Source organism: Quercus lobata, chromosome 10 (genome assembly GCF_001633185.2).
Source record: "Quercus lobata isolate SW786 chromosome 10, ValleyOak3.0 Primary Assembly, whole genome shotgun sequence".
Classification (NCBI taxonomy): Eukaryota; Viridiplantae; Streptophyta; class Magnoliopsida; order Fagales; family Fagaceae; genus Quercus; species Quercus lobata.
In genome coordinates, this window is record NC_044913.1 from 2,343,735 (window position 1) to 2,359,346 (window position 15,612).

Consider the following 15,612-nt stretch of genomic DNA (forward strand, 5'->3'; position numbering starts at 1 on the left):
TTATTTGGTTTTTTTTTTGTGCTACCACACTTATTGCATGTTAAATTGACTTAAGTAATTCACTTGCTTAATTAATTGATTAATTTACCCAAGAAGTCAATATATTCTTGGCCTATCAAGGTGTAAACCATTTAGACTTTTATAGTATATGCTGAGTAAAGCTATAGAAGATGACAGAGATGGAGTAAAAAGGTATAGTCACACCATTGCATGGCATGATTACAACAAGTAGTTGAAACAATAACCATGACTTTTGCCGCTTCTTTTTTTATTTTTCATTTTTTTTGAATATATATTTGCACAATAATTTTGGTTCCTTTACAAGGTAGTATTTTTTTTCTTAAATAAATTGGAAGGAGATTTTTTTTTCTTCAAGAGTTTCAACTTATGAAGTTCGTTTTCATAATTATTTTTTATCATCAAATCAAAATACTAATTGGTTTTTGGTATAAATTGAAAATTGAACTTCAGATCTCTTATTTGATCAAAAAAATTTTATTAGCTAAGCTAATTGAAACTCACTGAAAATGAGAATTTGAACAGTATCCTTTGCAGCATTTTCTTTTATATATATATATATATATATATATATATATATCTGACTCGGAAAAACTGTTCAGTAAGGGCCTTTAAATTACAGAGGTTTTTTTTTTTTGCTGAATAAATTACAGAGGTTTACAGTCTAATATACAATATCGATAATAAAGTAGTATAACACTATAATATAGCCAAAGTAGGACAATACAATGAATTCAAGTATTTTAGAAAAATAAATTACCTCTTCTAAATAAAAAAATTCAGGAAAAAAAAATCAAGTAGGATATATATATATTTTGTTGATAATTTTTTTCTTTTTAAATATCAAGAAATATATATCAACCAATTAAGCTGTAAGACTCTAAATTATTAATATATCCAATAATAAATAATAAAATAGTCCTCTGTCTTCTTTTCCACTTTTTGTTTCTTAATTTTTTGGTTGGAAATTTTTTCTTCTCTTGGTTTTCAATTTTTTTCTGCTTTAAAATCGGTGGAATTCGTGTTCATGTTAAGACTCAAAATATGGTACATTACATGGTGTTGGGGGAGAAAAACTACAATAAAAAATATATACTAAAAATGAAATTACTGAAATAGGATATTGAACGCATAGGCGTCGATAGCTTTTCATTTTGCGCTAAATGCGAATTTGATATTTTGGATGCAACTTTTTTTTCTTTTAAATTTTTAACATTTTTGTTTATATATAATTTTTTAAAGTATCATTCTTTTTAACTATACTTTAACCAATTTTTAACAAATAAGCCAATCAGCATATATAAGTTACTTTTTCCCATTAAAAAAAAAAACATATAAGTGACTTTTCTTTCCAGGGACCTATCATGTGAACCATACTTTAAACAATTTTTAACCATGAGTGATCTTACTATCAGGATTTCTTTATAAATAAAAAAATTGAACAGAAAAAGCCTAGAATAGGAGGGTTTTTTTTTTTTTTTTTTGAGAAAAAGAGTAGGAGGTATTAATTGGTCAATCTTCAAATATATGCTCCTAAGCTTGGATGACATTTTTTTTATTTTTAAGACTGTTAATGGGTGTATTTAAGACATTTATTAATAGGTTATTTTAAGAATGTTTTAATATTACTTTTATGGAAAGTATAAAAATTTGGTCAAAAAAGTCAGTTGTTTTTTTTCTTTTTTCATAAATTTTTATTAAAATACTTTCTAAACTAAAGCTCTTAGGTCATTTATTAACCTTTTCCTATACTTTTAAGTACATAACTAGAAGCTAATTAATTTCCTTCTCAAGGAAGAATTCTCTTTCAAACTGGAAGTCATGTCTATTTGCTTAATAGACTTAGTGATCTCAGATAACAATCTCAGATAACAAGATATGTTCGTCTTAAACCTACAGCTAGAATATATAGAAAGTATGTCATTCTCCCTTACAGTACAATGTTTAAGACTCGTTTGGTAAGAGATTTTTAGTAATATTGTTTTAGTGTTGTGGAAATATGTGTATGTTAAAAAGTGTTATAAAAATACGTGTTATGATGTTTAAACACTGAAAACTGTTGTTTAAACAGCAATACCAAACAGGCCCTTAGCTTCGTTGGCCTTATATATTCAAGTAACTCTCTCACAAGCAAAAATCCTTCACTCTTTAGAGTTGTTCCATTTTTACTCCACCAAATACAGTATGCCATGTATGGGTCCACGTAACTAATTTTTTTTTCTTTCAAAATTTGGTATAAAAAAACAAGTGGTGTATGACAACGGTTTGTGGAACACCCACATTGGGACAAAGGATTTTTATTCCTATCTCATTCTTTATTCACTACTAAATAGGAGAAGACTATCTTCAAGCTGCCTTTGCTTATTGACCCTTGCAATGAAATCATCAGCCCTTTTGCTCAACTCCTCAGCAGGCAAAGCAAAGTCATTGTTCCCATCCAAATCGTCGTTTTCCTCAGTCAATCCTATCTCTTTAATGTCCTCTCCATCTTCACCTGTCCTCTTCATCACATTTTCTTCAACATATTTCACTGTTGTTGTTCCCTCTGCCTTGACTTCAATGGTTGAAGGACTCCGAAGGCTCCGACTCATGTTAATATACTCATCACGAGCTGAAGAAGGGTCTGAAGAAAATATTTTGGATTCTCCTATAAGGACACCAACAATGAGATTGCCTACTATGAACATAAACTTGTAGCTCAAGAAAACCGAACGGATTTTGGGGAGAGACACAAAGAGAAAGACCTTCATGGAAGAAGATAGGGAGGGAAACCAAAAAGGGCTAGAACAAAATAAACTACAAGTTATTGCTGTCAAAGAATAAAGCAATAGATTGTCTAGAAGTTGATTGCCCTTGTATTTCTTGATGGCTCTGATATTTTGTGTCTTGATAGGAACCATTGTGGAGTAGTAGCTAAGCCTACAAGAGAAATTAACTGGGGTTTTAAGGTAGGTTTAGAGGTGAGTCCTCTACTTGGTGAAAGGCTGAACATGGAGCATCACAAAGGCAGGATTATATAGTGTGGGAAAGGAAATCAGTTTGGGCATATAGGATTCTTCACATGCTTACTTTTTTTTCTATATTGTATGAGATGCCTTTTAGTAAAGCTATGGGTGTGTGAGAGATTTATCAGTGTTTATTGGGTACTTTTGTTTTTAGGCTGCTTCTGCTTTCCACTACTTGAAGGTTTTGATTCCTTTATTGTTACTTATTCCAGAACACTATATATAAAGGTCACAAGTGTTTACATATTTTTTCTTCTTGTTCTTATATTTATATTAAAAAGTGATTATGCTGTTTCAAAATATCAGTTTTATAGGTGATGTTGCGAGAATTAGGTATTGTTAACTACATGAGCACTAAAACTATATATCATTTTATATTGTGCTGATCAGCATGCACATAGCTTGGTGCAACTCAGCTTTAGAGCAAAAATAGCTGATTACAAATCACATGGTATATTGAGGACATGATATTTATATGATGATAATCATCACTAGGTGAAAATGATACATTCATTTGGTGAGAGAAGTGGCAATGTGGCATATTACATATACCACAATATTAAAGATGAATTCCACTAAAAAAGTATTTATATCTTCTTTTACTTTATGTGGTGCTCAATGGAATTGTGGCGGGTTGGTTAAAGAAGTTGCTTAGCTTTTCCATACATAATTCATAACTAAAAGGAAAGATTATTGAGTGGAAAAGAAAAAAGAAAAAAAGAAAAGAAAAGTGAAGCTAAATAAGAGACATGAGAAGTTGGGTTTAAAGTCATTGTCAGAAAAGAAGCTTTGGAGCTATGGTTTCTTTGACCCCAAATTTATGGTTTAGTTTGGAGCTGTTATATACAGCTCCAAACTAATTAAGTTGCATCTTTTTAAAAGATGCCACTTTGAAGTAATAGACTAGACAATCCTTTTTATAATTTCAGATTTTGCAGATCATTCAATTATGGTGGTAGTAGTACCATAATCAAAATAATTTTGTACAAACACGTCCTGACATTTGTTTGCAATAAAGTGATAAAACCGGACAGGAAGTACTGAATTATTGATGCAAATATGCAATGAGATAGCGATAAGAAGGAGAACAAGTCTATATCACCAAAAAAAAAAAAAAAAAAAGCCTTAATGCTAGAGGAAAACCTTGAATACACAAGGCCAATAAAAGAAAAAAAAAATTTGAAAAGAATTAATTAATTAATTAATTACTAAACTTGATGCCAATGGGCTACAAGCCTACAACCACTAACTTATTTAGAAAAACATTATAGAAATTATAGGACGGTCAAGAAAGAAACCCTAATTTGTGTAAGGCATAAAATCAAGCTAAAAAAATAAAAATAAAAATTTAGAAAGTGTCATATAAAATTACTACAAACCCTAAAAAAAATTTCAGGAAAAAAAAAACCATAAATAATGTATTATTAAATTGGAGGCCTAAATGAAGGAATTTTAATGAAAAGCGGCATAGGTCACAACCTTAAGATCGTGAATTTAATTAAATCCTCACATCAATTTCCTTTAGATTGCTAAATTTTATGCAATTTTGCATTATGGAAGATTTCTATTTGTACCTTTTTTACCTTTTATATCGTTGCAACTTAAGATTCTCCGCTCAAGGAAAACTTGAACTGCGTGTCCTACATCAAAAAACAAATAGTAATTCATCAACAAAATTGCTTTAACATGCTATTCCACACTTATTTAGGGAAGCAAGCAAGTGATTAATATCATTTTCATTTGATCGAAATTTATTTAATATCAGCTATCTGAAATGTGGTTGTAGGATCAAAACGTGTCCCTACAGTGGTCAATCAATAAATTTTTAAGAATAGAAAAAGCCATTGCACTGAGTTACAAGCTTAAAATTTAAAACCATAATTTTAATGAATATTTTGCTATTCACTTTAAACTTTTACATTAAAAATCTAAATTTATTTCCCTTGACTCAAGCACGATTTCTTTTTTATTAGTCTCAAATTTTATCACAGTAACAAGGGTCATTATAATTCTGACAACTTGAAGATTAGAGAGCCTTCATTATGATAACTCTTAATACTTGACGCATACACAATATATGTCAGCAATTCATTAGGTTTGATATAGCAAATTAGGAAAAAAAAAATTTATCACCAACAAGTAGAGTAAGTTATGAGAAATGATATGTCTACAACATTTTTACAACAAATCCTAAGTGGCAAGTTGTTACTAGTTGTTATTGTTGGGGCAAAAAAGTAATCTTAGCGTTAGTTTGAAATTTGAACCAATAACAACTAACCACTTATGATTTGTTGTAAAAATGTTATAGATGTAGCATCTCTCATAAGTTATTTCTCACCTACCACCATGCATTCTTTGCGCAATAGTCACTCCACAAATATAATAAGTGCTTGTGGAGTGTGGGGTGTAAGGATGAGGTTCAAATCTCCAGAATGGAGTTTCACACACATATACAACTAGATTAGGTTAGAGTAAAGTTTTTATCTTTTATAAAAAATAAAAAATAAAATAAAATAAAAATTACTTCTTAGCTAAGGGTCTGTTTGGATACCACTTATTACTGAAAACTAAAAACAGAAAACTCTGTAGCAAAATAATTTTTAAATATATGAATAGTGCTATAAGACCCAGTTTTAAAGTTGTTTTTGCTATATAAAAAAAAAAAAAAATAAAAAAGTACTTGTGGGTCCTGTAAACAATGTGCGGGACCCACACAAAACTCACAGGACAATGCAAACACAAACATTGAGGAAAAAATGTTGTATCCAAACGTGCACTAAGTGATTTAGGTAGCTTATAGATTAAGTAGGGATTGATAGTGCTAAGCCTCTTTAAATATTTTGTAGTGAATATGGTTTTTAATGTGGTTTCTAGCTAAGTTGATAATGTATTAATATTACCAGTGTTGACTTGGTACAATTTGGAGTTGGCGAATGCCACAACTCCCTTCTCCCCCTTTCCCCTCTCTAGAAGAAAAAGATAAGTTTTAAAGATGTTAAAGAAAAATCAGTCTCAATATATGAATATATTATTTGGTATCTGATCTTCTTGACTATGTGTAAAGAGAGAGAGAATGGACAATTTGCTTTTTTGAAAAGGAATATTTCTAGATTCCCTCTAAAGAGATCCCTCACAATTTGTTGTTTGGGTGTATGTGTTTACAACTGCTCTGTTATAAACAAAGTGGCGTTACAACTATCACAAATTTTATTAGGTAACTCTTATAAATTGTAATATCAATTTTTTTTTTAATATAATTAGATAATACAATTAGGGAAGTAATAAAGAACATGACTTCAAATAAAATATAATTGAGGAAAATATATATCCATGTTACCCTAATTAATATTTTAATGATTCATAGTTGATCCCAAAAATTTGGGACTAAAACTTGTTGATAATTCGATCGATAGATGGGGATGAGAGGATTTGAATCTTATATGTTTTTGTTAAAAAGCTCTTAACGATAATTCGATTGATAGATGATAGTAAATTTAATATTTTTCTATAAATTCACAACTATCACTATTGGGAGTGGAAAATAAGGTTGTGTAGCTTACCTGTTTTATAAGTTTTATCACTTTGAACTCAAATTGCAAGAATCCAAATGCCTCATCTTTCAAGATATGTTCTTTGTTTTATTTTATTTATTTAGTAGTTTGTTGTGGTATTTCTTTTCATTAATTAATCAACAACTTGGCATGTGGAAGATGGAACCAACAATTAGAGTGTGAAGGTAACTTTACTTAATTAATATTATAGCACTTCTCGAAATATATAAATATATATATATATATATATATATAATATTGTAGGGGCAAGATTTGGAGCCCAAGCCCAAATATATGGAACCCTAGTCTAATAAGCCCAATACAATGAATTTTGTAGAGTATGGGTCAAAGAACTAGATCTTAACGAGTTGGGCAACGGCTCGTATGGAGTTAAGAAACAATCAAGTACAAATAGAAGACATCAGTGCCAATGGATGTTAGTCCGAGGAGACCAAAATTTATCGTATACTGATCACAATATTAAGATGGTTTAGTATGCTACAGTTTTCTCTCTCTTTTCTTTTCTTTGCCCCTTTCTCATGGGGGCTCTTCCACATTATATAGCTCATTTCTGATCATTTGGACCTTACACTTGTTGATCATCTAGATCCCCGCTTGAGTACCCATTCCATCAAATACCCCTTTCAGCCCTCTATGAGTTGTGGCAGCGAAGATAGCACTATTCAGGAGTTCTCTCCACATTAATGCGGCCAGAAAAGTAGCTACAGTGCATTTAATGTGGTGGTGACAGCTTTTAGTTAGATATTTTGAATCTTCTTCCCTCTCACATGTTCATGAGGCATATTCCAATTGCTAGAATACACTCTTGGTCTGCGTTTGTCGTGTCCGAGGAGAAGTTCCTCCTCAGACCTTCTTCCCTTCATCCTCCACTGGTGAGACTTGTAATATGGATCATTTAAGTCATCTTCTCCTCCTTGGACTTGTTAGTGTCCTCGGACAAGGCGCAAGACCCAAGGCCTAATACATTATTTTGGGCCCTAGCCCCTACAAATATAATATAATATATAGCCTTCCAAGATGTGAGCATTGATTTGTGAAACAGATCAAACTTCCAAAAGAAAAGTTTGTTAATCAAATTAGGCCTCGAATGCATATTTTGGTGCTTTAAAAGCATGCACTTAAACACTATAAAAAAAAAAAAAAAAAAAAAATGATTTCTCGACTTTTTGAAGAACCGACACACATCTTTTTAAGTATATGGATGAATGTGTATGAACAATGTGATTGATCCTCGTGCAATGCATGTGTACGTTCATGTACGCTACAGTACAACCAATAAGGTAAACAAAAAACAAAAAAAGGAAAATTACAGGCAAGTTCTGCTGATATAAAGGTATTAGATGCCAATTCCAATCGAATTTTGAAGCCTACAACATGAACCATAAAGGAATAAATACGTTGTTTATAGGATTTTGCCCATGCAGTTGGTATAATATAATATATATGTTTGATTCGAAATTATATGAGTATAGATACTTTTGATACCTTATACTAAAGGACAATGTTACAGATATATCACTGTAAGTAAAGGTTATTAAAATTGCTTTTTGTTTAATAATTAAGATAAAGTAGAGAAAAGAATATGCCAATTCATTTATATCCTTAGTGTACGATTAAAGTACAATATCATAATCCTGACTCAGTGTCGAAGGAGGAGCCAGACAACACTTTATGTGGCGATAGGAGAGTGAAATTTTGAAGAAAAGATGAAATCGCAACAAAGATTTTGATGGCAATTGGAAAGGAACCGCAACAAAAACTTCAATGGAAACTGAATAGGGACAGATCATTTTAACTCGACGAGTACCTTGCTGAGAAAGAGGAATCTGAATTTGGCTCTGGCTAATTGATGGTTAGCCAAGGAAGGCTCCAATGGTGATGTCAATAAATTGGTGGATGTTTGGAAGTGAGAATAGAAAAGTAACATTTTAAAGACTTGTTGGCTTTGTTTAAGGAATGAAAGGGTATTTATAGAGTACCGAGAGATGTTTTTGATGAGAAATAGCCAAAAATACCTATGCAGAGGACTTGCTAAATGATTGTTTCCTTAGGTTAGTTGAGGGAACATGTATCAAGACAGGAATCCAAATATACAAGTAGACAACACAAGTCCAATAACATTAAATGCAATGGCCGATTGTTGAGGCACAATAACTACTTATGTGAAAGGTGTCAATGGATATTTCTTTTGAAGACGGTCATACTAGTCGACCAACCAAAAGGAAGGAATTCATGAGCTAGCATCCATGTTATCCTGAGGTAGGTCCGTAATTGTTGCATTCCTCTATACTCTGCTACTTGGCCATTGTGATTTGGACATGGTCCTTGGTATTTGGTCAGTTTTTTGGCCATTGTGATTAGCCACTGTATTCAGCCATGGTCCTCCGTACAATTTGTATTTTTTATGCATTCGACATTTACATTCTCTCTCTCATAAGTTAAAATTATATTGTTTGAACTAATTAGATAGAATGATTTTCGTTTATGAACTTATAAATATTAAGATTCACAAATGTTATATAGAAATAAGTTTTTTTTTTTTTTTAATATCATTAGAATTTATTTTAAGTTTATACAATCCAAACTCAAATATATATAATTACATTTTTATTATAGATTTATAAATATAAATATATAATATCATAGATATTCAAATCGAATCTTATACTCTAAACTGGTTTAAGAACACATTATTATATTTGAACTTGGCTCATTCAATTATTGAGCCTAAACCTGCTTGAACTTCACTTGTATGTTAAGTAGCTCAATTTATTTGCCGCTCTATTTTTCAAAATATCATATACTTTACTTTGGGAACAAATTCATGACAATTACAAACTACTGTTTTTCAAAATTGGTTTGTGCTATTAGAGGCCTGCTAACTCTATGGACCGTAATGACACCTTTCATTAACAAGCTCTAATCTTCTTCCAACACCTCTTTTTGGAAGAGGCCCAGAACTACTGGACATACCCAGCCGTTGGCCCGTTTGTGTAAAATGGTTTTTTGGAAGGCCAACAAGTACTATGGCCCACTTTCTCTGTCAAAGCCTTTCTTAGGAATCTACAACTTATGGTTCAAAAAATATGGGGTAAAATATCATTTTCATCCTTAGACTTTTGTAAATGTTTGTTTTTTGTCCTGAACTTTCGAAAATTTCTTTTTTATCCTTAAACTTTAGAAAACGTTTTATTTTTTATCATTTCTTCTATGTTCGTTAATTTATATCCTATGTGGCTACATAGAATGATGATGTGGTATTTGACTTGAACCAAATTATTTTATTTATAAAATTATGAACAGATGGCAAAGAATTATTGGCACACATGGATTAAATATTGAGTGATGTGGCATTTAAAAAAAAAAAAAATCAGCTCATATTTATGTTAACAAGTATTAGGATTTAAAATAAAAACTTGTAACACCAAAACATAAATAAAAAAATTCCAATACAAGCTGTCCATCTCCAGCGACATTCAACTAAAATTTCTCAGATCTTTCATTCGTTTTTGATGTTTTGATGGTTTTTGTCGTTTGTAGCATTTTCTTCTTTTATTTTATGATTATGTTTCGGATATTTAGGTTGTTATATATTGTGAGGACTAAGAAGTGAATAAAGAAAGGGGATTTTTTCTAATTTTTGAGAAAACTCCATGAGCGTGGCTAAGAAACCCAATAGTACTTCTTCCTTGTCATCATCATCATCTCCTTCTTCTTACTTTAGTGCTTGTCATCATTGCAAAATAGGATGAATGCTTGGATGGATTGAATTGATGAGGACATGGGTGGGTGGTGCATGGTTTCCAAAGAATAGAGCTTGAATTAGTGCCAACATCGTGAGATGAGAGGGGTTAAATTAGGGATTTACTTTAAATTTTGATAAATTATTGAATTAAAATCTGACCTATTAGTTTATTTTATTTTATTTTATTTTAATTTACATGTCCAATAACTCTTTGCCATGTGTCCATAATTTTATAAATAAAATAATTTGGTCTAATATCACATCATCACTCTGTTAGATCACATAGAATATAAACTAACGGACATAGACAGAATGATGACAAGTAAAATGTTTTGCAAAGTTTAAGAATAAAAAATGAACTTTTATGAAAATTTAAGGATGAAAACGATGTTTTACCCAAAAATATATATTCTACTTTAGGTACCTCATAGTCTCCAACATAATTGACAATATTTCAGGTAAGTAATTTAGAGCATAATTTGGGCATAAGATTGTTGTGATAAACAACTAGTAGCTTAGGTTTTTTTTTTTTTGTTGGAATAATTCGATATTTACTATAAAAAAAAAAATGGAGAATTTAAACATAAATGTCTCAATTTGAAATGCTAAGAAGTATCAGTTAAAGTACTGGTTAAATTAGAAAGTTAGTTTATCTAATTTAAGAAAAACACAATCTCTCTCTAATACTTTTTTTTTTTTTTGTTCTTTTTGATAATTCAAATAGTTATAACAATTTAAACTTAGATGCTCTGTTGAAAATTTCCAAATTGAATTATACGACTTTTGATAGAATTTTTTTTTTCTTTTTAATAATAAACTTGAATATTTTTTTTAAAAACGCCATGAAATATCAATTGAGTTAGAAGATTCTTGATCACTTTAGAGTTAATCTCAAATTCCATTCTTTCTTTTTTCATTTCTTTTCTTATCTTAGAATTAACCAAATGTTTTTCTCTCAAGAATTGTCTAGAGAAATATTGCTCATGGTAAGGGCAAAAAGTTAATGTGGAGAAATTTGGAATTTTTTCCCTCTAAAGGGGTAAGTCAGCAATTCTTAAATCAAATAAAATCATGCTGGGGTCTCAATAGGCTCCTGCCCAATACAAAATACTTGGGGGTTCCACTTTTCTTCACTTCCAATAGATGCAAAGATCTCCAACCAATGAAGGAAAAATTGGAAAATAAGCTGAGTGGCTGGAAAAGTAAGAACCTATCATGGACAGGGAGAGCCGCCCTTATCAAGTCAATTGCTCAGACCATTCCAGCCTATCACATGTCAACCATCCAAATCCCAAAAATTTTGTGTAAGCAATTGGATGCAGTGTAAAACGGTTCTGGTGGAACCCAAAATCAAGAGAGAGACACTACTTGACTCCAATGGTGTGGTTGTCCTTATGTTGGCCACAGAAGGAAGGAGGTTTGGGCTTTAGGAAGGCATGGGATTTCAATCAAGCTCTTCTCTCCAAATTGGCTTGGTGGACGCTGTTAGAAAAAAACTGTCTTTGTGTTAAATTATTGAGAGCAAAATATAAGGTTAGATCCAACTGGTTGAATCACCAAACAGCAATAGCTCATCTCCCACTTGGAGAAGCATTGAAGGTACAAAACATCTTATGACTTAAAGTGCTTGTATTCAAGTTGGTAATGGGAATTCTATTAGAACCTGGACAAATCCTTGGATTCCTGATATACCTTCTTTCATCCCTCATCCAAAGGAAGGTTCTAAGCCAGACAATGCACTGATTGTATCCCAACTCATTAATCCAAGTCATAAAGGGTGGGAATGTCATAAACTCAGATGAAAAAACTGTCAAAGCTATTCAGAAAATTCCTATTTCCTTACACTCACAAGCAGACAAGTGGATATGGACTGCCACTTCTAATGGGCAAATATCAATGAAATCAGTTTATTGGCTTTGTCACAAAGAGAACCCTCCTACTGGTTAAGATGTGTCTTGGGGAGAAATTTGGAAAACCAAGGTTCATGAGAGACTAAAAATGCATTTATGGAGGATTGCAACAAATTGTCTCCCTACTAAATCCTTTTTGGCCAGATATATAAATATTGGAGATACATCTTGCTCACTATGTGGCATGGAAGAGCCTCCATTTATTTGTTTTGTGCCCATTGACGAAAGCTATTTGGTTTAACAACCATTGGGGGTTTAGGTTTGATGGTTTGGGTCTTTCTTCCTCCTCCCAATTCATTCAAACCTTAATCTCCCCACCGGATGCAATTGGGTTGAATTCAATTAATAAGGTAGAGTTTTTACTGCATGGTGCAGTGATATGTGATGTGGTTTGGAAGTTAAGGAACCAAGTTCAATTTGAGGGATTATGTCCAAAATTGGATGGGATTTTGTTAAAGATATCCAAATATGTTGCAGAGTTTAAAAAGGTCTTGGATCTCCCGATAGGGTCAACAAGTAATAGGATCCAATCAGCTTGGTATAAACCAGATAGGGACACTACTAAGATCAATGTAGATACTACTTGCAACTTTGAGAGTTCATCCATTACAACTGTAGCTAGAGATTGGAGAGGGGAAGTGGTGTTTGCTTGCTCTAAAAGAGTGAACACCACATTCCCTCTCCAAGCAGAGGCTGAAGCTATAAACTGGGCCCTCAACTTGGCAACAAACTTGGATGTTGACACCATTTTCATTAAGAGTGACTCAAAGTCCTACATTGATGCATTGAGATTTCCTAATCGGGATGTTCCTTGGAGAATAAGAACTATCTGCTCTGATGTTTTAGCCTTAAAATTGAATTTCTCAAATTGTAGATTCAGTTAGGTGGCTAGAGAAGCAAATGTTGTTGCTCATGTTTTAGCCAAGTGGTCTTTGTCAAACAACTACTTTGGCTCTTTTGATGTGGGGTTAGTGCCTTCTTATTTTGTTTCTATTATTAGAGCTGAGGCTCTTTCTCTGTCTACGTAGTTTTGTTTCATCCTTAATAAAATTTCTGGTTTATAAAAATAAATAAATAAATAAAAATAAAAGAATTAAATGCTACATTTAATTGGGAGGATAGAAAATTTATTGAAAAGAAAGTGACAAATAGAAAATTTATTGGAAAGAAAGTGACACGTGTAAGTTATAAACGGTTATATACCGAAAGTGAGGTTGATATTCTTGTAGTGGGTTATTATGGGACCCATTGTACACGTCACAAACATCACACAATCAAAGGTTTCAACAAGTCCATGATGGCTTAAGTAAGTCTGCTTTCGATTTCATAATAAACATATAAGAAAGTCATAGAAGCCTTGAATGTTACAACGTTACAAACTTGTACAAAGAGTAAAATATACTCAAAACGGCAAAAGAGGAAAAGTATATATAAAAGTGAAAGGTTGAAGAAGAAGATCCACAGAAAGCAGCAGGAAGACAATTCATATCTATAAGACTATAATGTCTCATGCTTGTCTTTTCTTCTTCAATATGCCTCATGCTCTCCCTGTCCATCCACATTCACAAAATCCCATAAAAATTAAAAGACAAATAATAAAAAAATTTCTAAAGAAAAATCCACACCTCAAAAGATGTAGCTTGAGAGACTATAATTTTTTCACATTTTTTTTAATCATAAGAATGAAGAACATGCTTGGAAATAACATTTTTGGGATTGAAATTTTGGAAATGGTAAAAGGGTCACACTCACTTTCTTGGGGGTGATGAAATCCATAAACTTGTGCTTGCCCTTGTTGACAGTAGGGGACGTGTGGTGTGGTTGATCTCTCACCCCTCTATATTTCCTTATTTGTTCCCTCACATATCTCTCATATAAGAAAGCTGCGCCTTTGAACTGTGGTAGAACCAGCCATGCCACGAACATAAGCTTCACATCATACCATATTGGTAACCTACAATACAATTCAAACCCAGAAAGGCTTACTTAATAAAACTAATAACATACAATAACATATTTTACGATGCAATAATAATAATCATAATGAAATTTCATATATATTCTTACCACTCTAAAGCGGGTTGGAGAACTATCTCCATGAGAGTGAGGAATGAGTATATGATCCAATAAGCAAGCCACTGCTCATCATCCAGTTTTTCTGTGCTCTCTATGGCCACCACTGATGCATATCTGTGATATATTCAACCATGCATAATCAATAAGAAGTAAGGACCAATTTTAATCCCAAAAACTCTAGGATTTTTTTTATTAAGTTTCAATGATACCAACCAAGTCTTTTCCCAAAATTTTAGGATCTATTGTAAATCCTTATTTATTATCCATGCAAATTGACCACCAAAAAAAATATTCATTTCGTAATATAATTAGTTTCTTTAAGGAGATAAGCACAAAACACAATATGGAAAGCTAAAATGAAATATCAAATTTTAAGTATTTATACTCACAAGGGGTACAGCAATGTTACCACCGGCCTGCATGAATCATCAAAAATATTGGAAATCAGATATTAAGAAACTTGTAGGTCAAATTGATAATTAAATAACAAAAAAATATTGTCAAACACCACTGAAAATTACAAAATACATTTCACTTCACATAAAAAGGATAAAATTTTATATTTAAAACTTTGAATGATATGTAGATCCAATTAATATCCAAATTAAAAAACAAAACCTTAATATTATTCCTGAAAGATTGTGACATAAAATAAAGCTTACTTACCCAGAAACTGAATGAACCTGAGTGACGAAAGTCCAGAATTTCCCCATTATTCTCTTCTTCAAGTGTGAATGCAAGAAACAAAGCAAAGTATTTGTTGGTGAGTAAAGTGAAGAAGGTGTGGTGGTGGTGGTGAAAGATCAATGTCAAATAAGAAAAACAGTACTCAGACAGAGAGATATTAATAAAGACAAATCAGGTGGCAAAAAAGTGGGTAATGTTCGGACTATGGAAGTGTTACTTATATATCAGAAAATGATGGGGGACACGTGGCATGATAAGAGAGAGTATTGGATTCTGCCTTAGACGCGTCGAACTAGCATCTAGCTAAGATTTCGCAACTAGCACCGTCCAGACAGGTTTTTTATGTTTTATTTTTATACACATTAAAAGCTTAGTTATTTGTTAATTACACGCTGGTCCTGCTATTTTTAATTAAATTTTAGTCACCCTTTATAATGGCATTGTTCTTTTCCTCAAGCACAAGCCTCGTGTTCGCTGTTTTTGATTATTAAGGTCGGTAACACACTAACACGTGCCGTCAGATAGGCAGGCCTGGTGATGAGTGGGACTAGCTCAATATATTCCAGATAAACCGAGACAAGTGCTTAGAAATTAGAAAA

General features: G+C 32.0%; 2 protein-coding genes across 2 annotated transcripts; both read right to left on the bottom strand.

Annotated features, from left to right (window-relative positions):
- Positions 1-2,333: 2,333 nt before the first annotated feature.
- Positions 2,334-2,918, bottom strand: LOC115963501. The gene has a single exon (XM_031082505.1). It carries the CDS (start codon positions 2,916-2,918, stop codon positions 2,334-2,336), a length of 585 nt encoding a protein of 194 aa, XP_030938365.1.
- A 10,630-nt stretch (positions 2,919-13,548) lies between these two features.
- Positions 13,549-15,210, bottom strand: LOC115965340 (HVA22-like protein e). The gene is made up of 5 exons (XM_031084535.1): positions 14,993-15,210; positions 14,716-14,742; positions 14,318-14,440; positions 14,003-14,204; positions 13,549-13,798 (listed from the first exon to the last, which is right to left on the bottom strand). Exons 1-5 carry the CDS (start codon positions 15,037-15,039, stop codon positions 13,778-13,780), a joined length of 420 nt encoding a protein of 139 aa, XP_030940395.1. The 5' UTR covers positions 15,040-15,210; the 3' UTR covers positions 13,549-13,777.
- Between the last annotated feature and the right edge of the window lie 402 nt (positions 15,211-15,612).

Bases quoted from the DNA above. Each gene is read 5' to 3' on its own strand.
- LOC115963501 (XM_031082505.1), bottom strand. From the start codon at position 2,918: ATGGTTCCTATCAAGACACAAAATATCAGAGCCATCAAGAAATACAAG.
- LOC115965340 (XM_031084535.1), bottom strand. From the start codon at position 15,039: ATGGGGAAATTCTGGACTTTCGTCACTCAGGTTCATTCAGTTTCTGG. The intron at 14,441-14,715 runs GTGAGTATAAAT...AATATATCACAG, and splicing joins GTAACATTGCTGTACCCCTT to ATATGCATCAGTGGTGGCCA. The intron at 13,799-14,002 runs GTGAGTGTGACC...GTGGATGGACAG, and splicing joins ATTTCATCACCCCCAAGAAA to GGAGAGCATGAGGCATATTG.